Source organism: Lycium ferocissimum, chromosome 11, assembly GCF_029784015.1.
Source record: "Lycium ferocissimum isolate CSIRO_LF1 chromosome 11, AGI_CSIRO_Lferr_CH_V1, whole genome shotgun sequence".
In the NCBI taxonomy this organism is placed as follows: Eukaryota; Viridiplantae; Streptophyta; class Magnoliopsida; order Solanales; family Solanaceae; genus Lycium; species Lycium ferocissimum.
The window spans coordinates 37524570-37551374 of NC_081352.1; the positions used below are offsets into that span (position 1 = coordinate 37524570).

Genomic DNA, 26805 nt, shown 5'->3' on the forward strand with positions numbered 1-26805 from the left:
TCATCCGCCCCGTTTTGGTTTTTCGGGGACCAACCCCGGCAAAAGGTTCCCTTTTTCTTTTTTCCTCCGTGGGCCGGGGAAACGGCCGAGCATTATTTTTGAGAAATATTTGTTCCCTTTAAAAAGGAGAACCCTTTTGCCTTAGGTATGTCAATAGCATTGGCATTAGTGGTTTCGGTATTGGTCAAGTTCTCAACATTGGCAACATCAACTTCATGAGAAGTAATATTAACTTCGGTTTCACCAACACCACCGGACGATCGATCTCGCTTTTATCCGTAACCCGTAAATAGTGTTATCGGTGATACCCACTTCGGGAACAATCGTTAATAGCTCCATATCCTTCGCCGGAGATTCATCTGAAACGACAACAAAAATCAGAAGGAGTTGGAAACTCAACCCGCCTTTTACGGTGTAGAATTAGAGAGGAATCTTCTTCTGAATCAGTACTCTTATCAATTAACCTGAAATTACTTTGCATACCTCATGTCTTCTCGGGAACAGCATCAGATGATTCTGCAAGAAATTATTTTCTCAACCTTTTTTTCTTCAAGGCAGGCTCGTCAACAGCCTTGGAGCCCTTAACTTCAGAATTAGACCTCTTATCGGTAAGAGATCGTATCTTTTCTAATGCCAACCCTTCATCACTCGGAAGGATCAGTTGTTTCTTCGCCATATGCTTCACCTTTTTCGAAGGGCCTGAAAGAAATAAAATGGATGTAAGATAAACTCTTTCAAAGATTATAAAGCAGAGCAAATTTTCAATTTTCGTTGTCTTTACCTTTACCTTTCGGGGAAGATCCGTTTGGCTTCATGTCTTTAAGGGTACGGATACCTTTCGAAACGGCATACGCCCCCCAAGTCCGAACACTCGCCGAAGCTCGAATCACGGCTTTAGAAAAGTCCCTGGTATTTGAGGGTTTAACCAAGTTACGGTTAAAGGCTGTTGAACAAAGGAGAAGGTTAAGACGAGAAGAATGAGTTAAAAAAAGGAATGAAGGAAATTAAGAAAAATAATAGTACCTCTTGCGTTCCACTTCTCCAGGAAGGTGCTAGCATCACCGCTCACCAATTGAGCAGTAGAGATAAATACGAATTCATCAAACCAACGCCGATCATGACCATCCTCGGGATCCTCAAACAATTTACTAGATCCCCGAGCTCTAAACATAATCATCTCAAGTAGCCCCGATAAAACATTGAATTCGATATAGAATATGATCATGGTAATATTTACTTCGGCACATTTATAAAGATGCTCAAGTAATTGAAACAATTGCCAAACCTTGGGAGTACTTGCCAGGTCATACAAATTTTCAAATGCAAAGAAAATTCATCTATCAACGGCGAAAGAGGCAAAGTAAAGCCGATAGTGAAAGGATAGATGTACACCGCAGAGTATTCGAGAAGATGAGTAGTTGCGGACATATCCTCTCCTGGAACTATGATGTCGAGATCACGATCGGTCCAGTGGCACCTTTCCCGAATAGAATCAAGAGAATTCTCGGTGACACGAGAAGTAATTGAAGAAGCTAAGACCATCCTTTCCCTGTCTAGTTCCGAAACATCACGGTTATCGCCTTTCGGAAGGACAATCTTCAAATCAGTAGTATGAGAAGGATTCTTAGGGATCACACTATCAACAGAAGGGATATTCACCATGTCAGTTTTATCATCACCAACATCGAAGTCAAGGGAAGATGGCGTCCGGAAGAAAAAGAAACAATGGCAATAGGGTCGCCCATAAATTTTTTAGGAGGCAATCTGTTCTTAGGTTTTTCAACACCCACATTGGGAGGAAGAGTATCAACAATGATGGTCTTTTCTGGTGAAATATTTTGAGAAGATGAAGGAGAAGACATGGTTGAAAATCGAAAAAGTTGAAGAAGAAGAAGAAGAAGAAGCAGCAAAGAAATTCAAAAATTGAAGCGAGAATTGGAAATGGAGAATGAGAGGGTAAAAACTTGCTTTTATAAAAGAGTCATCATTACCTTGGGAACCGGCGAGAAAATAAAGGGCATGGTAACGGCCGCGTGCCCCACGTCTGACTTCGTCATTAAGGCTAGTCTTTTCAACTTCTGCGATTACGCCACGTACCCATCACGTTAGTGGGCCACGATCTAACGTCAGTTACTACGTTTTCTATTCCACAATGAAACGATTCAAATGTCTGATCAAGGAAAGATTGATGAAAATCGGCAAGACAATTCCTCGGGAACATCTTTGTGATGAACCCGAAAAATTGAGGGACTATCTGTATGGGTAGAAATCTAAAATTGCAAAAATAGCCTGGTAAGTCACAAAAAAAGATTAATGATGATGCCGACATAACGGTATCAGCACAATGCCGATAATACGGCATTAACATGATGCCGTGATGAGAAGAAGTCAACTTAGAAGAATCCAACGCTACAGGAACGCGATACACGGAAAGAAGGAATAAATTCTAATTACTACCAAAACGGACAGCGGGAATCAAGGCATTTACTATCTCTCATTAACTGCACCTTTAATGAGAGTCGTTACACCATAACGGGAAGACTCACCTAATGGCCTATAAATACCAAACAATTGTATTGTAGAGGCATCGAACATTCACTGGAAAAAGAAAGAATTCTTACTTGTATTTTTATTCATTGTTCTTATATTTTTAGCGATCATTATATCAGATTCCGAGAAATTCATTATCAAAGGAGATTTGGCTACATTTCATTGCAAAACAGCATAAGTTTCCTTCACCTTTTATTATTTAATTCAATTATTCATATTATTTAGCTTGTACGAGTTGAATCATCTTTATCAAATTACTACCAACTGTGGTTAACCTTATTTAACTTTTAATACAAATTTAACTATTTGGGCAAAGTACGATTTTTGACCCAAACACCAACAACTTGAGGGATAAAAATTAAAGACCAGTGCCTTTGAAAGTCAATCCGCGCAAAAAAGTGTTTACCGTCTCGCTGAATTGGCTGCTTCATGTGGGCTTCAACTCCCTCCATTTCGCCTTCCTTTTGGTTGGACTACTTCAGAAATAATGTCCAAGCCCAAACGAAGTTTGAAGAAGGGAAAAGAACACAAATACCCAGTACAACACAGACTAATTACACAACACTACTTTTTACTTTTCTATCCCCAAAATTAATTACCATTTCTATCCATCGTAGCTTTTGTAGTTAATTGTCTTTTTTATTCTATTTTTGTTTCTCTACTCTTCTTTTCTCATTTTCTTTTTTCTCGAGTTTTTCTTTTATTTTTTCCCCTTTTTCTCCTTTTTTGGTTCATTTATTTTTTTCTCAAATCATATTATTCCTCTTTTCTTATTCACCATAATCTGATTTCATATTTGATTCTAGCTCCCTTCTTTTTTTTTTTTTTTTTTTTTTTATATATTTATTTATTTATTGTTCCTTTTTTAACTTCATATAATTTTTTTCTTTTGTTTCTCCATAATATAATTTCTTTCACTTTTTTTTGCTTCTTTTCTTTTATTTCTTTTTTTATCCATAATCTAAAGTCATTTTTTTTCTTTTTGCTCTTTTTCTTTATTCTTCTTTTTTAATTTCTAGTGATTTTCATATACACTTTTTGTTTTTCATAATCTAAATTCTATACACTTTTTGGCTCCTTTATTTTATTTTTTCTATATTAATAAAAAAGATAACTGATATAGTACATATTTTGTTTATCAACTATAAAAAAAACATACTTATTGTAGCATAAAGCATACCAAATCAGTAGCAGTTGAAGTATACTGTTGCAATATATAATATATTATTATACCCATATGATGTATATCACATATTGACAGTGTATCATATAAAACTGGTTCTTTCCTTCAAAAAGCATTGTCCTTGATGATACACACATAGTATATATCGTACTGACAGTGTATCATAGAGGACTGACCTGGTTAACATGCATTAGGCACTGCCAGAATTGTTTTGAACCTCTTGGATGATCATCACAAGGGTAGTACAAGAACAACTTCTTGAAACACAACCTGGTTCCTTTGCAGGCATATCTGCTGCTAGAACTGCTATGAACATAGCGGCTTCACTATTCTTGCCATTGTATCTAGTCAACGTTGAGGTGGTTCCCTTCATTATTGTATAGGACATAATTATGACTTATGAGTTTACACGTATGTGGCAACATGGGGATACGTGCTTCTTAAAGGACATGGGCAGATAAGGTGAAAAAAACATCGAGATTTATTTGGGGACAAGGCACTATTAGACATAGGGTAAAAATTTATCCGAATATATATTAAATTAATATCCGAATAATTTTATTACATTATTTCTAATAATTAAATCAAATTACGTGATGTAATATAGGATGAAAAACATTTCCTCCTTCAACTTCGCTTTATAAATCAAAAACACCTCTCCAACTTTAAACAAATAAAATAAAAGCACTATTTACCACAATAATTAAAAAAAGAGTCTGGCATCACTTTAGTCTTTACGAATCATCCCTTTGTGACCATTAATAGAACATTTCAAGTGCTTGAGTGAAGTACAACGAAGAAAATCAATAGGCCATCAAGATCTCACTGTGAAAAAAGCATATTTAATATGATAGAAATCATTATGAGATACACTCATTCATCAATTCAACCGGAAAAAAAAAAAAAATCTTCAACCAAAACATAATTTAAAAAAAAAAAAAAACCATAAAAGGATTTTTTTTTAGCACTAAATAGGAATTACTACCGATCTATTGGACTACTGTGGACCCACTCGTTTTATCCACTTATTGCACTGGACAACGAAATCCTGATCTTATAGAGCTAAGTTTCTAATATGAAAAAGCATTTTTTTTCAATTCATGCTGTAAGTTACCCTCCAACGGGGTGAATCTAGATCTCCATCGTTGAAAGTGTAGGCCTTGAGATTTCCATCTATTTCTAGACGAAGATATGTCAAAGTTGTGTTATATTTAGTAAAAGCCATAACATGTGAACTTCTCTTTGTTGATTTTGCCAATCTATAATCCAACTTCAGCCTTTGATTCCCACTATTCAATTTTACTGATTCCAAACTGCTATTGCCAAGATCAAACCAAGCTAATTCCACAGCAAGCTTGGTCCTGTTGTAGATACCGAACAATTTTGGTTGCACTACTAAGCTGTAAGGTCCGTTTGCGTTCTTTTTCACCGAGGCCCGACTCACCAGCTTATTCGGGCCTGACAAGCGGAGGGACTGGCCCACCAATAAGGTGTCAGTAGGATAGTTGAAACTCTGCCAGATGAATTTACCCTTAGAGTCATGAAGCACAATGTTACCATTTGGTAACAACTTGAACCCCGTAACGCCTTTGTTGGCCGTGTTTGTTTGCCAAGCAATGCGGCCATCAGCGTCAGCCAAGACGAGATTTCCATCAGTTCCGAATGTGAGAGTGGCGTTTTCTTTAACGGGATTTCCCCTGTTTGCTTCCCACACCCAACGCATGAGAGATTCGGAACGGACAGTGCCCATTCGCAATGCTAGTGTCCATGCATTTGGAGTTGTGTTGTAGAAACAGAGCTGAAACGGGTTAGAAAAAGGATCAAGAACGCGGTAATCTGCTCTGTATTCGACAATATAAGGCCCCATTTCGCCTTCATTGACATATTTGAAGGTGTTTTCAACTGGAACTTGGGCAATTGAAGACAATATTTGGGAGAAAAGAAAAAGAGAGGCAAGAAGTGTAGTTGGCCATGAAGGAGACATTTTTAATTTCTTCTTTTAGCTGTTTGAGTAATTGATATGATACATTTGATTCTTGCGATTGGTATTTATAGATGGATAGCGAAGGGTAATTAATTAGTTATGGATACTGTTCGTCAATCTTTAATGTTTTTGGATCACTAGATATTGATAAACTATACTATGATGTACATTAATAATGCACAAGTTGGGGCAAATGTAGTCAATTAGAAAACCGGTCAATGTTGAGGTGCTGTCCCTATACGGGTATAGTGCAGGGTAAAGGAAACAACTGGCCATATGCGCGTTGTCTCAAATTCAGCTTATATAGAAAGTAAAAATAATTTTATAGTATGTTGATTGTTGAATTTGTACTTCAAAGCCTCTACGATATTCCTTTTACTATTGAATGATATTATGAAATAGTCTGAAGGTACAGCGAGACAATGACCCTTAGGCTTTGGGTGGTCGTCCATAAGCAAATTATGCAGAAATTAGTGATGCAGTTATTATTAGATAAAAATGATTAAAAAATACTAGTGTTCGGTATATAAGTAAAAAAAAATACTTAAAACTTACTCTTGCTTGATATTTGTACCAGATCAATAAATGCAAGACATATATCACATTTGTCACTAAATCATATTAAGTGATATGCATTCTCACTTTAATTTGTAACTGCTAAGGTTGAATTATTTGATTTGGTACAAATATCCGGTGTGAGTAAATATTTAAAATCCAAGTAAAATAATTCGCATTTAACGTTTATACCAAACTAATGAATGCAAGATATTTGTCGAAAATACATAAAATTATGATTGACTAATATGTATTTTCACTTTAGTGTTTAAAATGTGAATGTTGAATTTCTTGATTTGACGTAAATATCTAATACAATAAGTTTTTTGCCTTAATTAGCAGTATTACTATTATCTTATGCTCAAACCAAACGGCCCTTACTATTTCAGAATTGAGCCATGCCACTTGTCTCCTGCTTTGGCTTGGGTTAAAAAGGTGTTGAGGCGGCTGGATAAGGAAATTAAAGTTGCATAATCATTCTCTACAGAGAAATTAATCATTTTATCCAAACCGGGAAATCCAATTTTACTTTCAAATTGATAATTTGTTTATTGCAAATCGATGATCGCCAAACATGACTGTATAGGATATAACATCAAAGGCATATTCTGGCTTATTCAAATACAAGAAATTAAAAGCAAGTTACATTATCTGTACCAAAAAACTTAGCTTTTAATTTTAAAAACCTTTTTGTGGGTCAGTTTAATAAAGTTGGATTCTATATCATACATACAATAATTTCGATTAAAGACAAGAATATGTAAATATTTAGAAACTATACGAAGTCACTGTTATCCCAATCATTTTTCAATTATAATGACAATATGATATGTTTGAAGAAGATTATATTTATTTGACTAGAAGCCCAGTCATTGATGACAATATATAGGAATTTTTACTCATTGTAGCTTCTTTTAAGACCTAATTATTAATATTAACTATCCTTTTATTTAATTATATTTAGGAGCTAATTAACTTTTCTAAATTACAAATGGTAGCTATATCAAAAATACTTATATAAAAAATACATACCCAAACACATATATCTTTCTTTTTTCCCAATCACTACCTATTTCAGATTTTTTATTTCTCAAAACCCTAAAAAATCTCTCTCCCCCTTCTCTCAACCACCACACCATGGTCGCGCTCTCTCTCTCTCTCTCTCTCTCCCTCTCGCGCTCTCTCTCTCTCTCTCTCTCCGCTCTCTCTCTCTCTCTCTCCCTCACCCTCTGTGCTCACCCCTCTCTCTCTTTCTTCACTCTATCCGGTGAGGCGATGGCACAGGTCTGGCCGTGTTTATTGTTGGTGGTGGCGGCGATGGCACTGGTTTTGAGATAGCGGCGGAGAAGATGACGTAAGGTGGAGAGATTAGGGTTTTTATCGTGGTGGAAAGATTAGGGTTTTTGGGTGGTGTCGGTGGTTTTTCGATGATTAGGATTTTGGTGGTGGTGGAGAGATTAGAGTTTTTAATTAGTGGTAGTGTCTCAATCCGCCGTGTGTATTTGTTAAAAGCCAAATACAAATACATTTAAAAATCTACATCTCACAAATTCACTATTTTTGAATGTATTGGTCTTTGTATTTTTTTAGTGTATTTTTTAGTGTATTTTGTTAATAGCCAAACACACTGTTTTTGAATGTATTTGTCATGCATTTGAATTTTTTTGTCTTGTATCTAAATGTATTTGTTGAAATCCATTCAAATACACGAAAATTTGAATATATTTGGCTTCATATGTAGTTGGAATGTACACAGTGTATTTGAAATACATAAAAAAAAAAAACCATTGAAATACATCCAAAAAAAAAATCAGTAAAATACATCAAAAAAAATCACTGAAATACATTAAAAAAAAAAAAGACACGAAAATACATTATAGCCAAAAAAAAAAAAAAAAAATCACTGAAATACATCAAAAAAAATCATTGAAATACATCAAAACAAACAAAAAAAAAAATCACTAAAATAAATCAAAAAAATATATTAATATCTAATTTAATAGCTCCACCATTAAAGGCTAAGATCAAGGATTCTTTTTTTTTTTTTTTTTTTGTACCATGTTCTCATGTATTTGTTGGCAACAAATACACGCGAAAACATACACTATTTTGTTAAAATGTAGCTATAAATAATAATATTTAAAAGGATAGCTACAAATGGTAGGAAGCTATAATAATATAGTCATATAAGATAAGTTTGCCATATAAATATTTCTATTGATTTGGCGTCAAGACAATGCCTAACAGATAAAAGCAGCTGCTAGAAGCCTAGTCATTGATGACGACGATGCCACATGGGATCTTTCGTGTACTTTATTCTAGGTTGTTCATTAAAATAAAATGAAAGGAATTCAAAGTTTGATACTAGTAATGTTTCATGAGATAGAAAAAGAAAAATAATAAAAATCAGCAGTTATATTTGCATGATATATATATAGGGATATAAACAGTTGGACTTCTCTTGAATCCTTCAAATAATATCATTCAAAATTTACAAAGTTGGCAGACATATCAACTTTATGTATTACTATAAATTTATCGCATTGTGGTAGAGAACTGAGTTTACATTGTCATCATGCACATTCGTTGTAATTTGTATGTAGAGAAAAGAACTTATTCATAATTGCATTAATGTAATAAAATATCCAGAATTGAAAGAGCCCAGGTGGAGTTGTCATAGTCACTTGTCAATGCATGGGCTTCTAGCAGCCCGACATAATTCATGATAAACCCATCAATTTCTTGACAAAGTGTCTACGATTAAAGATTATCGATATGTCAAAATCCAAATTGGAAATGGTTTCTAATCCTGATTAGAGATCGCTGTATTCCTTTTCTCTTAAATTAATGAATTGGGTCAATCCCTATTCCCTGGTGCCTGTTGTATCCCGATTCCCGTGGACCAATTCAAGGGTGAGCTGGAGCCAAACCAAAATGTTAGCTTTTCAACAGTCAAAACTATGGTATCAAAGTCAAACAAACGTTATGTTTCCTTTTGCATGATACTCTTTTTATCTTTGAAACGATTTAATAGTATTTTATACCATTTTATTTATAAAAAATAATGTATGTATGTATAAAACCGAGAATCAATAATGCTGACCCTAGAAAGTGAAATATTCAAAAAAATTGAGACAGAGCTTAAAACTTGCAATATTATGGAAGAGTCATAGATGTTACAAAGACCTGTTTTGGTTGGCGGTTTTCAATTTGCAAAAAACAAAGTGGCAAGTTGATAGTGAAAGCATTTCCTGGGTCAGGACAAAAATATGATTGATTGCTATGTGCACCGAGAATTATATGCAAATTAATATGGGAAACTGACATAAATAACCGTCACCCAAACTTGATCAATGAATATTGTATATTTTTAACCGAGCCATCAAATATAGTTATATCCCAATTAATTTTAAAGAAAAACTATCCCAATTAATTTCCGCATCGAGCCGCCTCAACCATAGTTTATCCAAAGACCAAAGCATGAGACAAGTGGCATAGGTCAACTTTTAAAAAAGCAACGATCACTGTCTCGCTTTACCTTCGTACCTTCTCATGGTGAGTACCTAAAAAAGGGAACTCTTAAGAGGTTGATTGGTTTAGAAAAGAACACTGAAAGATTGTGATAAGATAATAAGTCTTTTTTCATCTTTAATCGGATATTTTAGATTCGAGGTTTGGCAAAATAATTAATCAGATTGTTTGAGCAGTAACACTTTAACTTTAAAGTGGACTTTCGATGACATAAAGTTGGAAGGCCCGTGTACTGAACACTGGGTAAGAAATAAAAAAATTAGTCTAGGCACAAGTTATACAATAATTAGCGATACAGGGATTGTAATATATGAATTAATTATGTAGAAATTATCTCTTGTGGGATGTTTAATTAAAATATAAAATACAAAGAAATTAGAATATAGTTAATGTATAATATAAAATATGTGCTTACTTTTTAACCAAAATAGGAATTTGTTTACTATTATGAGAGTTAATTTTGTCATTCCACTATTTTTTTAATCATTGTGTAGAACATAGATAATATTCATATCATAAATCCTAGTCTATATTTAATTTAATATAAAATAATACATGAATTCTTACGAAACTTATGCAAATTATCTTTAGTTTTCTGTATATTTTGAATTTGGGCAAAATGCACCTGCAGTTGATGTTTACTAATTTAATGACCATAACAAAGTAATACAGTATAATTTTATATAAACACCGAATGCGAATACATTTTCACCTCAAATTTGAGACAATAAACACTATGCACATACTTCATACTTATACGTTGCACCCATCTTCTACTTATACGGTTTCCATGGGGATGACGTCGTCATCTGTTAACCGGAACTCTTCGCTTGTGAGGTGCGGAACCATATGTTCCGGTAGTCTGAATCAAAGCACCTCACGCGCCACTGCCTCCGCGTACTTCATTTCCTTAAGCATGTCGCCGGTCAGCGGCTCTAGAGGCTAATCTAGGATTTAAATTCTAGGAGCTCAACATTTTAAACTTTTAGCACTAGACCATTATATTTCTAAAATTATGGGTTCATACCTACTATTTATTGTAATTTTAGTAATTTTTTACACATAAATTTATACACCGCTTCGAAAATTTGGGGTTCAATTGAACCCCAAGTTGTAGTGCTCCATCCGCCTCTGAGCGGCTCGTCAGATTTCAGCGACCAAAAGACTTTCTGTAGAATACTTGGATTTCGTCGGAGCGGCTGGAGCAGGTTTGGAGAACGAGACGGCCAGATCTGGAGAAATGAGATAGAAAAAGAAGACTTTGTTCGCAATGTATTTTTCTCTCCGGCGTAGTATTTTTTCTTAAATATATAATATAGCTACAGTAGCTAATTAAATACATAGCACAACTATGATAGATAATTAATTTAAATTATAGTTATATATTTTTTCTTAAATATATAATATAGCTACAGGTAATCCTTTTTAACTTTTAAGGCATTTATGATTTATCCACTTGTTTCCGCGCACACGTAAACTCATAATTATGCGGACAGCCCCTCAACATTGACCGGCTTTGATTTTGACTAAAATTTGTCCCATCTTGTGCATTATTATTATACATTTATAATTAATCATCTACAATACTATAGTTTATCAATATCTAGTCATGCAAAAAGCATAATGATTCGGATAAACAGTATATATAACTAATTAATTATCCTTGTCCATCCATCTATAAATATCAATCAAAAGAAGCAAATGTATCATATCAATTATCATACAGCTAAAAAAAAGAAACCAAAGATGTCTCCTTCATGGCCTACTACACTTTTCGTCTCTCTCTTTCTTTTCTGCCAAATATTTTCTTCATTTGCCCAAGTTCCAGTTGAAAACACCTTCAAATTCGTCAATGAAGGCGAATTAGGACCTTATGCTGTCGAATATAGAGCAGATTACCGTGTTCTTAACATTTTCACTAACCCATTCCAGTTCTGTTTCTACAACACGACCCCTAATGCATGGACACTAGCGTTGCGAATGGGCACTGTCCGTTCTGAATCTCTCATGCGTTGGGTATGGGAAGCTAACAGAGGAAATCCCGTTAAAGAAAATGCAACTCTCACATTCGGAACTGATGGAAATCTCGTCTTGGCTGACGCTGATGGTCGAATTGCTTGGCAAACAAACACGGCCAACAAGGGCGTAACGGGGTTCAAGTTGTTACCAAATGGTAACATTGTGCTTCATGACTCTAAGGGTAAATTCGTCTGGCAGAGTTTCAACTATCCCACTGACACCTTATTGGTGGGCCAAACGCTCCGCTTGTCAGGCCCGAATAAGCTCGTGAGCCGGGCCTCAGTGAAAAAGAACGCGAACGGGCCATACAGCTTGGTAGTGCAACCGAAATTGTTTGCTGTCTACAACAGGACCAAACTTGACGTGGAATTAGCTTGGTTTGATCTTGGCAATAGCAGTTTGGAATCAGTAAAATTGAATAGTGGGAATCAAAGGCTGAAGTTGGATTATAGATTGGCAAAATCAACAAAGAGAAGTTCACATGTTATGGCTTTTACTAAATACAACACTACTTTAACATACCTTCGTCTAGAAATAGATGGAAATCTAAAGGCCTACACTTTCACCGACGGAGATCTAGATTCACCCCGTTGGAGGGTAACTTACAGCAGGCTTTAAAAAGAAATGTCTGTTTTTTCATACCATTAGAAACGCAGCTCTATAAGATAAGGATTTCGTTGTCCAGAATAATAAGTGGATAAAATGAGTGGGTCCACAGCTTGTCCAGTAGATTAGTTATCGTAATTCCTTTTTAGTGCTAATTTCATTCCTCGTTTTTCTTTATACTCCTTATGTTTTGGTTGAAAAGTATGTTTTTTTTTTGTTTTGATTGAATTGAAGGGTGTATCTCATTATGTTATCTATTATATTTAAGATGCTTTTTAAAAGTGAGATCTCGATGACTTGTTGATTTTCATTTTTTTACTACTCTCAAGCATTTGAAATGTTCTACCAATGGTGTTATGGTCGCAAAAGGGGCCATAACTCTAATCTAGTCACTTTTTGGTTCAATGAACTCATAAGTTTAATATTCCCGGAGTACGTTCTGCGAATGTGAATAACCTTGTATTTAATACTCATGTTTAATTGTTCATGATTACTTTGCAATATTTCATAGTGTATTAACTATTGCTCTCATCATATCGTTTCGAAATAAGCCAACAAATACATAACATACAATCTCTAATCTAAAATTGTAACCGAAGGGTCTCAGCCGTGCAAAATGGGTGGAGTCATCTCATGGAAAATCATTTAATTTGATTTATTTTCTTTTTCAAAATTAAAGGAGAAGAGAAAGTTGAAAAATAAATTGTGTTCCACTGGCAGCCCCAACTCTTTGATACAGGACTATACCACCAAATGATGAAAATAGCCGTCTTCAATAACTTGGCGCAACAAAGAAGGAACCCATAACAAAAGGTTTGCTTCATTGCTTTGAATATTTGGTAAAACCATAACCAAACCAATTTACTTCTGCTTAATGTCTAAAACCATAATGATGAAAAATAGCCGTCTTCAAATTTCTTTATAACTTGGCGCAACAAAGAAGGAACCCATAAATACTTATTTGTACTCGATGGTTATATGAAATTAAGTAATTTAATTTTAACATAAAAGTAAATATATATATATATATATATATATATATATATATATATATATATATATATATATATATATATATATATATATATATATATATATATATATGAAATTTTAATTTTAACATAAAAGTAAATATATATATATATATATATCATTTAATACTTGGATATATCGTTTAATCATGATTAACTGAAAATACGTGTGTAAAAACACTTATTTTATAATTATTAATTTCTTATTAATACGGATAAAAAAATATCATATGTCTATCGAGTGAGGTTATAGTGCTTTTTAAGTTGTACCGGAATAATTCGAGGTTTTGTTTTCACTGCTTTATCTGGCCATGTGCTTTAATAAACATATAATCCACTTAGAGCCATATACGTGTAAATTCGTAGGGACAATTATGTCCAATATACAGAACGCGTTGATTAGTTTTTGGTCAATTGATCCTCCTCTAATTTCCGCAATATATTAAGTATCAATTCATACTATAGTTTATCATGGCCATGCAACAATACTTAAAACGCGTTCGAATAAATATAAGAAGTCACAACGGCATGGAACAAGCTCAACATTTTTTGGAAGTTGCACGTTCAATTTATATCCCAGGCTGGAGGTAAATTAATTCTGACAAGAATTTAGAAAATGTAGCTGTAGTACTCTATTACAAACTACAAAGTTCATTAGGAAATGCAAACTGATTAGTTCTGATTCTTGTGAATGCATTTTGGTGTTCTGTTTTATAAAACAATTTCAAAGATTTTTGCCAACAAAGAGGAACCGAAGAATGAAGGAAATAAAAAAGAATTAGAGGTATTATAGATATAAAAGATTGAAGGCAATGGAAGCAGGGGACTCCCATAATGAGGATCTATTGAGCATATTGCTGGAATCGAATTATCAAGAAATTGAACACCACGGAAAGAAGGACTTTGGAATGAGCAACGAAAAAGTCATTGAAGAATGCAAGTTATTCTATTTTGCTGGCCAAGAAACAACGTCAGTGTTGCTCCTATGGACTCTGGTGTTGTTGAGCAGGTATCAAGATTCGCAGACACGGGCCAGAAAAGAAGTCTTGCAAGTCTTTGGGAGTCGGAAACCAGATTTTGATGGATTAAATCGTCTAAAAGTTGTAAGTATTCTAGTATTGTTGGTTCAATTTATGTGCCACGGGTACTTACTCTCATTGTTATTGCTATTGCTTGAGTGCTTGAATTTGAAAAGACTGGAGCTTTGATACTAATATTTGATATATATTAGACTAGAAGATGCTATGGTTTCCTCAGGAATGAGGCTTCTTTTCCAAGCACGCGTGAATTTTTTTTTTGATAATCGGTGGGATGAGACTTGAACTCACGATTTATGCTTGCTCTGACACCGCGATGAATTGAGTGATCATCTCATCTACAAGTTTAAGCTATTAGAGAATTATGACTTCTCTCCATGTTGGTTACAAGCTAAAGGAGCACCCAACTTATAAGAATTAGTTTAGCCACAAAATTTAAGGAACTCGGCAAAGTAGCCTCGCAAATTCAGGATAAGGGGTGTCTCCTCACAAAAAGGGTTGCAGTGACCAGGCTCGAACGATTGTTTACCAAAAATACAGGTCTAAAAAAAAGTTGTAAGACTTTGTATTTCAGGGCCGAGGTCCGACGTTCGCTACGTCTAAAAGGTCAAAGGAAGTTGGTGACCTAATGATAGGGGAGCAGGCGACCAAAGCCCCAGCGGACGATGGGCGTAACTGTAACGTCAAATTTTTACATGTCTCTTTCATGCTAGATATATATAACTGAAGTAGGAGCATTTTTGTTGCAGTTGACGATAATCTTGTACGAGTCATTACGGCTATATCCCCAGCAATAACACTTGCTCGATGGGCTAATGAAGACATTGTATTAGGAGAAGTATCTATACCAGCTGGTTGAGAATGATGCGATGGATGTGTGGGAACACGAGGAGCGATAGGATTAGGAATGAAGTTATCCGAGATAAGGTAAGAGTAGCCTCGGAAGGACAAGACGCGAAGCGAGGCCGAGATGGTTTAAGCACGTGACGCGGAGACACAAACGCCCCAAATGCAGGTGTGCGAGAGGTCACGGACTAAGCCAAGAGGTAGAGTAGGCGGTTAGCATTGGGAGAGGGCGATTAGACAGACATGGCGCATATTCACCACCGAGGACACGACCTTAGATAGGGGTATGGAGGACTCGGGGAATTAGGGTGGAAGGCTAGTAGTAGTCGCGTTTATCCTTTCGCAGTAGTCGCATTGATCTAGTTTCTTGCCCCTTGATTTGTGTGAGTATCTCGTTTGTACATAATGGTTTATCATGGCTTATTCACTTTCGTTGTTTTCATTTTCATAATCTTTGAATTGTTTACCCTTATCTAACCTTTTCCTATGCTTTTTCGAGCCGAGCGTCTTCCGGAATGCCCTCCTACCTATGGCAGAGGTAAGGTAGTCCGCGTACAATCTACCCTCCCTGCACCCACATTGTGGGACTCACTGGGTACGTTGCTATTGTTGTTGTATCTATACCAGCTGGTGTACTAGTCTCATTGCCGGTGATCTTATTGCATCATAATAAAGAGATATGGGGTGAAGATGCAAACAAGTTCAATCCAGAGAGATTTAAAGAAGGACTAAAAAGTGCAACAAATGGCCGAGTTACATTTTTTCCTTTTGGCTGGTGATATGAACCCAACAAGCACAAGGCCTTTCACTCGAAGTCAAGCAAGAGAACTTTAAGAGTTGCAAGCCTTGATCATGAAAATTGATGCCTTGGAGGAGATTGGAGAGAAGACTTCGCGGATTTACAACATTTGGGAGTTGGCATTCGAAGAGTTGCAAAGTGGCTAAAGCGCAAAATGGCTAAAAGTGCAACTATGGGGCTAAGATTGCAATGGAGGTCATACTTGCAAGTTATGGGGTTAGAATGGCAAATGGAGGTCATAATTGCAAGTTATGAGGCTTTAGATGCAATTGAAGACCCATTGGTATTTTTGCAAAAGAGCCACCCACTTTAGGGCCTTTTGGTGTAATAGGCATTAGTATAAATAGTTATTTTCATCCATTTGGAAGACTTAGCTTGGATATTGAGTGAATTTATATTTTGATAGTTTGTTTGGTTGAATATTGACTAAGTGTAATTTCTTAGTCAATGCATTGAATTGTGTTCCATCAATTCATATTAGTTGCTCATTTGTGGAATCAATTGAGTCCTTTCTTTGAATTCAAATTACTTAGTTTCTTAGGGTTGAATCAAATTGGGGAGGGATTGGGTTTGATATACCCAATTTTGCCCATAGATTTACTATCCTTTGGGTCTAGTATCTATCCTCCTATCTCTTCTTTTCCAATTTTCCAAGTTCCTTTTTATTTTCTTTTGTTGATTTTGAATTCTTAGAGTTTCCTTAGGTTGAATCTTATCAGCTGGGGTCCCAAAGATAGGCTAAGATATTGTTCCCACAATTTCTAATCCTAGGTTCAAAATCTGAAAATCACAATTTTTTTTTTTTTGAAATCAAAATCCCAAAAAAATTTGAAAATCGTTTTGTGATTTGATTTTGTTGTTTTTGAAGTTAGATTTGAGTTTATTGAATGGGAAAACATCTAAATCCGAAGTTTGAAGTTGTTTGGGTGGATTTTGAAGTTTTCACCATCAAGCTTCATCAAAGTCAAGAACTCAAAGTGGGTTTAGTGATTGAGAAGTAATCGAAGCAAATTGAATATCGGGCTTTGTTCTCTAAGTGATAAGGAGCTTAGATCTGAAATTGGAGCACAAACGAGTTGATTTGGACCACATTGGGTTTTTGAATGTTCTTCAATGTTCATCATTGTTCTTGGGTACAAGAAGATAAAAGGAAAGTTAGATCCAAGGAATCCAAGTCAAAAGTTGAAAAGTTGTTTTTCTAGCCTAAAAGGGTAAATACAAGGTATAAGGTCCCAAGAGGTCAGCCAAATTCAAAATCTCACACAAATCCCGAGGCAACGAGGTACAAGAATATTCACTGAAGCATCTAACGAGTTCACTGTTTTGGGACGATATCTTTAAATACGGCCCGTATTTCATTATACGGACCGTAAAGTAGATCGTAAAGTGGAACATAAAAAGTTGTCCCCAAGTTGAGCTCATTGTCTCGAAAATAGGATCCTTAAATACGGCCCGTATTTCACTTTACGGACCGTATATCAGCTCGTAAAGGAAGGGTCCGGTAGAGTATTCCGCCTCTAGGATAATCCTTAAATACGGTTTAAGTTTACGACCCGTATTTCACTTTACGGTCCGTAAACTTCAAGGGGTCGGCCGTAATTATCTTGTCGGGGTCCAAGAGATTTTCACAAATACGGACCGTATATCAAAACATGGACCGTATTTGGTGAGAGGCTAGTCGTCTTTTCTAAGATACCTATCTTGATTCAAAACTTCGATTCCTTCCACTTCTATTTCATTTCATTCCTCAAAAATTTCTTGAGCCTTGATTGTAAGTGATCCCTATTCTTTAGGTAGGGAACAAAAAAAAAAGTATAGAATTTTAAAAATTTTCGTTATTTCAAATTGATGCATTGGATCAATTGAGGCTTCAAGACCCCATTTTCAAATTATCACCTACCCGGGCCCGAAATTTCATTTATTTTCCGGTTTTAGCATTTCAATTTCTTGTGTCTCTCAACTAGTAGCCACATAGTAGTTGTTCCTACGTGTGTTTACTAGTTCTTGTGTCCGCATTTATTTCGTGCTAATTTCTTTCGAGCTTTTCTTCGTTTTATTTCGTCGAAACTTTATTGGCTCTCATTCGTTTTGCTTTTGAGTCGTCCGTCATTCATCTAAACAAGAATTCATTCTACCACAAAGGATAAGCAACATGTGTATTTGATTGGACGAGCAATTCATCAACAAATTCGAAAGAGCACGGAGTGTGGTAAGGTTGAGAGTTCAATATGAGTGACGTGAGGCTTTTACTACTAATCTTGTTTGCTAGTTTTGCAGGTCATCATGTCTAACCAAGGTGATAGAACGCAAGAGGTAGATATGTCATCCATAGCAAGTTCATTAGCTATGATCATGAATCAAATCTCGGCATGCAAGCGGGTACGGAAGAGCTAAGAGAGAGATGAATGGTGTGAACGGGAAGTCAAGGGTATGGACGAACGGATGGTGAGTATCGAGAAAGTTCAAATGAGAGTTCGAGTGTAACGGGCACTCCCGTTCCTGAAATAAGGTGACGGGGATAAAACACAAGACACTACACCAACCATTACCCCGGACAAGCCCATGCCTTCGTGCAATCCCAACACCGCAGACCACCTCCACCCAAAGGCTCCACTACCCCAAACAACCAACCTTCCATCCCAAAACTCCACTTTCCAAAACACCAATCGACAAACCTATCCTCACGTTTACCAACACAACCCAAACGAGGCAATCCCTCAAGTGACCTCACCACAAACACCCCAAGCTCCACCCCAAAACCAAACACAAGATCCCTTTCCTAACCAAAACCAATACCAACGCCACTACCAATACCCCATGAATGAAGAGGAGTATGATGACTATCCACAAGGTCGGTGGTGGGATGATAACCGGCGAGGGAGGGCGTGGAGGGATGAATAATCAACCGAGAGGGGGCGGAAGAGGAGGTTTTGAGAGGTTTCCGAGCCATGACCCTAGATTCTAAGGTCATGTAGACCTAGGGAGGGCCCAAGGTTGCGAAGACCGGGAAGATGGCAAGATAATGAGCGAAATTTGAACACCATCAAGCGAACCTTCCTACGTTCCAAGGGTAGCAATCCGGAAGAATTCCTTGAATAGAAATTGCAAAGTGAGCGCATCTTCCTCACGAACAATGTGTCCGAGCCTTAAAGGCAAAGTATGCCCTCACTCACTTGAGGGGTACGCTCTACTTGGTGGGGTCAGAAGTTACAAAGAGCTCAACAACACATCTATGATCTCCCAACTTGGAATGACTTGATTGAGCTCATGGAGATAAGGTGGCTTCCACCCACATACCACCAAGATGCACTCAAAGGTTGTACATGTTGAAGCAAGGGTTGAAAAGTGTGGAAACGTACTTTGATGAGTTTGAGGACTTGCGGATGAAGTCCATGATAGAAGAGCATGAAGAGTACACTATTATAAGGTTTGTAGCCAACTTGAATCGAGACATCTCTAAACCGATGAGGCTCAAAACCTATAATAGTCTTGAAGAGGCATTCCATGACGCATCCAAGGTTGAGGCGATCTAAAAGAAGAGAGGTCCTACAAAGACAAAAGCAAATCATCTTCAACTTGGATCAAAGGCAAAGAAAAGTGGAAAACTTCTACTTGAGATAAGCCCAAGAGCAACACTCAAGCACCTCAAAGCCAAATTTGACTACAAGGCCAAAGGTGATGACAAGGCTAAGGAGGTAACAATTCTAACACCAACTATAACCGACCTTCTACCATCCAATGCTTTAAGTGCCAAGGAAGAGGGCACATTGCGAGTGAGTGTCCCAACCGGAGAACTATCACCATAGTGAGGGATGGGTATCGAACCGATGATGAACATGAGGGCGGGGATGGTCATGAAGCAGAGGGAGAAAGAAGCGAGTGTGAGGGTGATTCCGATGAAGAGGTTGAGATAAGGTATGAAGAAGCCTTGAATCATGCTATTGTGGCTAGAAGAGCCATGGGGGCTCTAGCTAGGGAAGAGAGTGACCAAAGAGAGAACTTGTTTCATGCACGGTGCAAAATTGTGGATAAGGTGTGCTCCTTAATCATTGATGGTGGAAGTTGTACGAATGCCGTTAGCCAATTTTTAGTTGAAAGTATGAAATTCCCCACCCGCAAGCACACTAATCCCTACAAACTCCAATGGTTTAATGAATATGGCGAAATGAGGGTCAACAAGCAAGCCATTATCAAATTTAGCATTGGCAAGTACCAAGATGAGATTTTGTGTAATGTGGTACCCATGCAAGCTTGCCATCTATTGCTTAGAAGACCTTGGCAATTTGATGTTGATGCCTAACATAGTGGGAGAACTAACAAGTACTCATTTGTGGTCGAAGGGGAAGAAATACATTCTTAACCCACTAACCCCTTACAAAGTGAGTGAGGATTATCGAGTGATGAGGAGCTTGGGAGAAGTATCAAAGGGAAGAAAAGGGAAGGGTGAGAAGAAGACTTTGTTAGTCATAAATGGAGGGACATCTCAAGATGGTCCCAAGAAATGTTTGTTGTCGTACCAAGTAATTGTTTAAAAGGGTTGACGAGAGACACTTCATGGTGTCTTGTCAACAAGGATCTTCTCCCAATGCTAACCAAGCTACTAGCATTTTGCCTAGTAGTATGTCTTCTCTTTGCGGGAATATGAAACCTTGTTCCGGAGGAGATGCCGACGTGCCTACCTCCCGAGAGGTATTGAGCACCAAATCGACTTTCTACCGGGGTTCCCAAATTCCCCAACAAACCGGCTTATAGGAGCAATTCGGAAGAAACAAAAGAATTGCAAAGGCAAGTAGATGAGCTCCTTAAAAAGGGGCTAGTGAAGGAGTGTCTTAGCCTGTGTGCCGTTCCAGTGATTCTTGTTCCAAAGAAAGATGACACTTGGAGGATGTGCATTGATTGTAGAGCCGTTAACAAAATCACGGTAAAGTATCGTCATCCCATTCCGAGGATTGATGATATGTTGGATGAGCTTTGCCTGGCTCAGTGTGTTTTTCAAGATTGATCTTAGAAGTGGCTATCACCAAATTCGAATGAGCCCCGGTGATGAGTAGAAAATGGCCTTCAAAACCAATTTTGGACTCTATGAGTTGCTTGTCATGCCGTTCGGGCTAACCAATGCACCTAGCACATTTATGAGGTTGATGAACCACGTCTTGAAACACTTTATCAAAAAGTTTGTGGTTGTTTGTTTTGATGATATCCTTGTGTATAACAAATCAATTGAGGAGCATGTAGGCCATTTGAGGCAAGTATTTGATGTCTTGTTGCGTGAGAGGTTGTTTGCTAACATCAAGAAATGTCTTTTGTGTTGATAAAGTGGTGTTCTTGGGTTTTGTGGTGAGTGCAAATGGCGTGAGGTTGACGAAGAAAAAGTGGAGTCTATTAGAACTTGGCCAACTCCTAAAAATGCAACCGATGTGAGAGTTTCCATAGGTTGGCAAGTTTCTATAGAAGGTTTGTAAAGGGGTTTAGTACAATTGCCTCTCCCTTAACCGAATTGATCAAGAAAGATGTTCCTTTTGTTTGGGGAGACGAGCAAGAAAGGCGTTTCAAGAATTGAAATCCGTATGTGAGTTCGTCACCATTGTTGCAATTACCCAATTTTGAGAAAACTTTTTGAAGTTGAGTGTGATGCTTAGGGTTGGCATAGGTGGAGTGTTGATGTAAGAAGGCAAGCTATCAAGCTTACTTTAGTGAAAAGCTAAAAGGGCGTCATTGAACTACTCTACTTATGACAAGGAGTTGTATGCACTTGTGAGGGTCTTGACCCATTGGCAACATTATTTGTGGCATAAGGAGTTTGTGATACGATCGGATCACGAATCCTTGAAATTTTTGAAGAGCCAATCCAAGCTCAACAAGAGACACGCGAAATGGGTAAAATTGATTGTTTTCCCTTATGTGATCCATTACAAAAAGGGGAAGGACAATGTGGTGGCGGATGCATTATTTAGAAGGTAGTCTTGTTAAAAACTATGACTTCTAGAATGACGGGATTTGAAAGCCTTATGGGATTCTATTCTCAAGATCCCGACTTTAAGGAGATTTATGTGAGTTGACCCGAGGAGGGAGGGTTGATAGGTTCCAACTTGTTGATGGGTTCCTATTCAAGGATGGTAGGGTTTGTGTCCCAATGAGCTCATGGAGAGAGTTGTTCGTCAAGGAAGCACATACAGGAATGGAATGATGGGCCATTTTGGAGTAGCCAAGACACTTGACATTTTGGGAGAGCAATTATTGGCCCAAGATGCGACATGATGTTGAAAAGCTATGTGGTCAATGTTTGGAATGCAAGCAAGCCAAGTCCAAAACTCGCCCCAAGGTATGTATACTCCCCTTCCTACTCTTTTTGGTCCTTGGATAGACATTTTTATGGATTTTGTGTTGGGTCTTCCAAGAACCAAAAGGAGTCATGATAGCATTTTTTGTGGTAGATAGGTTCTCAAAATGTCTCATTTTATACCATGCCATAAATGTGATGATGCATCTCATGTAGCATCCTTGTTTGTGAATCATGTCCTTAAGCTACATGGAGTTCCCCGCACTATTGTTAGTGATAGGATTCCAAGTTTCTTAGTCACTTTTGGAAGAGTCTTTGGGGTACACTTGGCACCAAGCTCACGTTTTCTACTTCTTGCCACCTCAAACGGATGGTCAAACCGAAGTAGTGAATAGGACTGCGGAGTATGCTTAGAAGTATGATTAGAGGAAAGCCCACTTCTTGGGAGGACCGTTTACCTTTGATTGAGTTTTCTTACAATCGGTCCCTCCATTCCTTTATTCGCGTGACTCCATTTAAAGTATGTTATGGCTTTAATCCTTTGATTCCTTTAACCTTAACCCCTTTGGCTAGTGATGTTGTTATGGAGTTTAGATACAAAGCAAAGGGCGACCGAAATGATGAAAATCCATGCCAAGGTAAAGGAGAGCATTGACAAGGTCAACACCAAGGTAGCCAAGAGACAAAATCATGGGAGAAGAAAGGCGGACTTCCAACCCAATGATTGGGTTTGGGTTCACTTCCGAAAAGAAAGGTTCCGCAAACGCGAAAAGGAAAATTGAGTCCATGGAGATGGACCATTCAAAGTGCTTGAAAAGATCAATGACAATGCCTACGAATCGACTTGCCAAGTGAGTATAATGTTCAAATGTTTTCAATGTGAGTGATCTTTCTTCTTGTGTTGTAGGTATGCCCTAGATTCGAGGACGAATCTTCTCCAAAAAGGAGGATGATATGAACCAACAAGCACAAGGCCTTTCACTCGGTCAAGCAAGAGAACTTCAAGAGTTGCAAGCCTTGTTCATGAAAAGGATGCCTTGGAGGAGATTGGAGAGAAGACTTTGCGGATTTACAACATTTGGGAGTTGGCATTGGAAGAGTTGCAAAGTGGCTAGAAGCGCAAAATGGCTAAAAGTGCAACTATGGGGCTAAGATTGCAATTGGAGGTCATACTTGCAAGTTATGGGGTTAGAATGGCAATTGGAGGTCATAATGTGTTATGAGGCTTTAGATGCAATTGAAGACCCATGTGGGTATTTTTACAAAAAAGCCACTTTAGGGCCTTTTGGTGTAATAGGCATTAGTATAAATAGTTATTTTCATCCATTTGGAAGACTTAGCTTGGATATTGAGTGAATTTATATTTTGAGAGAATTAGTTAATAGATAGTTTGTTTGGTTGAATATTGACTAAGTGTAATTTCTTAGTTGTGCATTGAATTGCAAGTTCCATTGAATTCATATTAGTTGCTCATTTGTGGAATCAATTGAGTCCTTTCTTTGAATTCAAATTACTTAGGTTCTTAGGGTTGAATCAAATTGGGAGGGATTGGGTTTGATATACCCAATTTTGCCCATAGATTTACTATCCTTTGGGTCTAGTATCTATCCTCCTATCTCTTCTTTTCCAATTTTCCAAGTTCCTTTTTATTTTCTTTTGTTGATTTTGAATTCTTGTAGCTTCCTTGGGTTTATGTCAAATCGTGAGGTCCCGAATATGCACTGGACAAAATTTTGCCATGTTAGAAGCAAAGATGGCTTTGTCTATGCTCCTACAAAGGTTCTCGTTCGAACTGTGTCCATCTTATGCACATGCCCCTCAATCCATAGTAACCATTCAGCCTCAGTATGGTGCTCCACTTATTTTCCACAAACTATAGAATGGTGATTATTCTTTCATGTAGTGACGATTTTATAATGTGTTTCAGTGGTGAGTGTTTTCAGTGGTGTGTTTTCAGTGCTTTGGTTTAAAATGACTGATGCATGTATTGGCTACTATCATGTTGATATCGCATCATTTTGGTCAGTGCTTTTTCCAATATTTTCAGCACAATAATTTTTAATGCATTCTCGACAGATATGTCATATGTTTCTCTTAAGACAAATTGTTGAGTACAAATATGTAAACTTTTCCTCCACTAGAGAAGACCCTCGTGTAGTAAAGAATTCCTGTGTTTCTATTTGTTTTTTTTTTTTTTTTTTGGTCATTTCAGTTCCTTTTGTATTTAAAGTATGAAGTTTTGACATTTTTCTTATAATAAATGCTTAATTTATGAGGCAAAAACTATCATTGGAGCGACATTGTACTTCCTACATTGATGACATCAAATATTAATTTAGAAATGTAAAATATAACGGGAAGCTAACATTAAAATCAAAGGCAAATTGGAGATTCTACTATACATGAATTATAAGAAACTGAAAATGGGATAGAAGAGCGGATGGGAAAATACATTGGAGTTTCTGCGGCATGATTACAATCTTTAATCAAGAGGTGTCGAGTTCGAGCTCCCTTAGATACGAAGTCACTATTGTTAAGGAGTGCTTTGCCCCCCAATGTGGGACTACCCGGTCACGAATCCAAATTTAATCCGGCCCCAATGCGGGTGGAAAACAAAAAAAAAAAAAAAAAGAAGAAGAAGAAGAAGAAGAATAAATGCTCTTGATTATGTGCTAGCCGCTAGGGATACAAAGAAAGATGGGATTGGAATCTGAACAAGGAGTAAAGGAACGAAGGCATTGAGACGATGCAAAAATACAAAGTTAGAAAGAAATATGTGCAATTAACCTTAGGGCATACACTGCATTGGTGAAAATACTTCCCTTAATAAAATTTGATATTCTAAATTAGGCTTAACACGTAGCTAGCCCCTTAACACTTGAAGCTCTATTCTAATTGAACACCTGAACTCCTAAAGTGTTTAAATTAGACAATTTCGGTTCAAATTTTGAAAAACTTTTTGCGTGTGTTTCATTCGTCAATTAGATAGTTAAGTTAATTACATAAAATATGTCATCTCCTTTAATTATAGGCATTAACCTCAAGTAGAAAATGTCTGGGTTTTACGACTTATTAAGGCGTATAATTAAAGGAGATAACATATTTAATGTAGTTAACTACCTAGTAGAGGAATGAAAACACACCCAAAAAAAATTTCAAAATTTGAATCGAAAGTGTCTAATTGTAACACTTTATAAGGAGTTGATGTGTTCAATTTAAACAAAGCTTAGTTCGAGTGTCTATAACTGGAATATTTTGGCATGTTTACGTGGCTACCGATGTATTAAGCCTCTAAATTATATACTCTGGAAGAGTAGTATTCTTATTTAGCTTCGGATCTATTTGATTAGTTTGAGAGAAACAAGATTGCACGGAAAGTGCATCGTAATTACCTCGTTTCTAGCGGCTAAAAACGTAGCAGAGATGTGAGATTGAGATATATAATACGTTAGAGACCGTGGGTAAACAATGGGGAAGAAAATTGGATATTCAAATGTAAGTGATATCTTTTGACTTGCATCCGCATGATAATATTTCAGTGCTCTAATTTGGATATAGAAGCCATCAAAATTGTTAATAAAATTCTGAAGTCACGTGGACAAAATGAAGATGAACCATTAATACGACATGTGTGAAGATTTATATAGTAACTTGGCTAGTAAATTTAAAGAGACTCAAGGATAAGATTTTTAACATTTATACTTAGTATATATGTATTGTTTGATTAGTTTTCGTAAAATATGTTTATGGATATATCTTTTCTGCAGTACATTTTTTACAATTCTAAATATATTTAGAGCTCATTAATCAAAGAATTTTGGCCAGAGTCCAATTTTCATCTAGCGGATTGTATGGGAAACAAACAAATGAACCAAAATTATAGCTTCTTGTATATCACATTCTTGCCAACTCTCCTCTTTCAAGTTACTTATTTCCATCTAAGCTTCTCCCTCACCCTCTCTCATTGCATGATTCATCTTTTCCTCATGCGTTTTTTTTTTTCTCATTTCAAATTATTATGGAATCGCCACCTAACATTTAATTTAGGTGTTAGGTCAGCAAATTCATTTTATTTATTTTGAAATAAGTTGTAGCAGTAATAATCTTCAATGGTAATAATATGTAAATTGATAAATAAATAAAAAAGGAAGAGAACCCTTTATCAAAATAACTCCTAATAATCTACCAACTTGATCACTAACTCGAGATTCTAGAGTCGGAGATTCTTTAAGACGGGGAATGTAATACACATTCCTCAAATTCCATATAATATACTAGTCACCACCGGCCCAACATATTGAATAAAGTAGACTACAACATAATCACTTCATCAAATACAGATACAACTTAAAAAAGTACTAGGGTTTTTTGTTTTCGAGAATTG

General features: G+C 36.7%; 2 protein-coding genes and 1 pseudogene across 2 annotated transcripts; 2 read left to right on the forward strand and 1 right to left on the reverse strand.

Moving 5' to 3' along the window:
- Positions 1-4563: 4563 nt before the first annotated feature.
- Positions 4564-5771, reverse strand: LOC132036417 (epidermis-specific secreted glycoprotein EP1-like). Its single transcript, XM_059426759.1, has one exon. The coding sequence runs from the start codon at positions 5715-5717 to the stop codon at positions 4827-4829; it is 891 nt and encodes a 296-aa protein (XP_059282742.1). The 5' UTR covers positions 5718-5771; the 3' UTR covers positions 4564-4826.
- Positions 5772-11501: 5730 nt separating this feature from the next.
- LOC132036471 (epidermis-specific secreted glycoprotein EP1-like) lies at positions 11502-12713 on the forward strand. Its single transcript, XM_059426823.1, has one exon. It carries the CDS (start codon positions 11505-11507, stop codon positions 12438-12440), a length of 936 nt encoding a protein of 311 aa, XP_059282806.1. The 5' UTR covers positions 11502-11504; the 3' UTR covers positions 12441-12713.
- A 1274-nt stretch (positions 12714-13987) lies between these two features.
- On the forward strand, positions 13988-25235 carry LOC132038308 (cytochrome P450 CYP72A219-like; annotated as a pseudogene).
- Positions 25236-26805: the final 1570 nt, after the last annotated feature.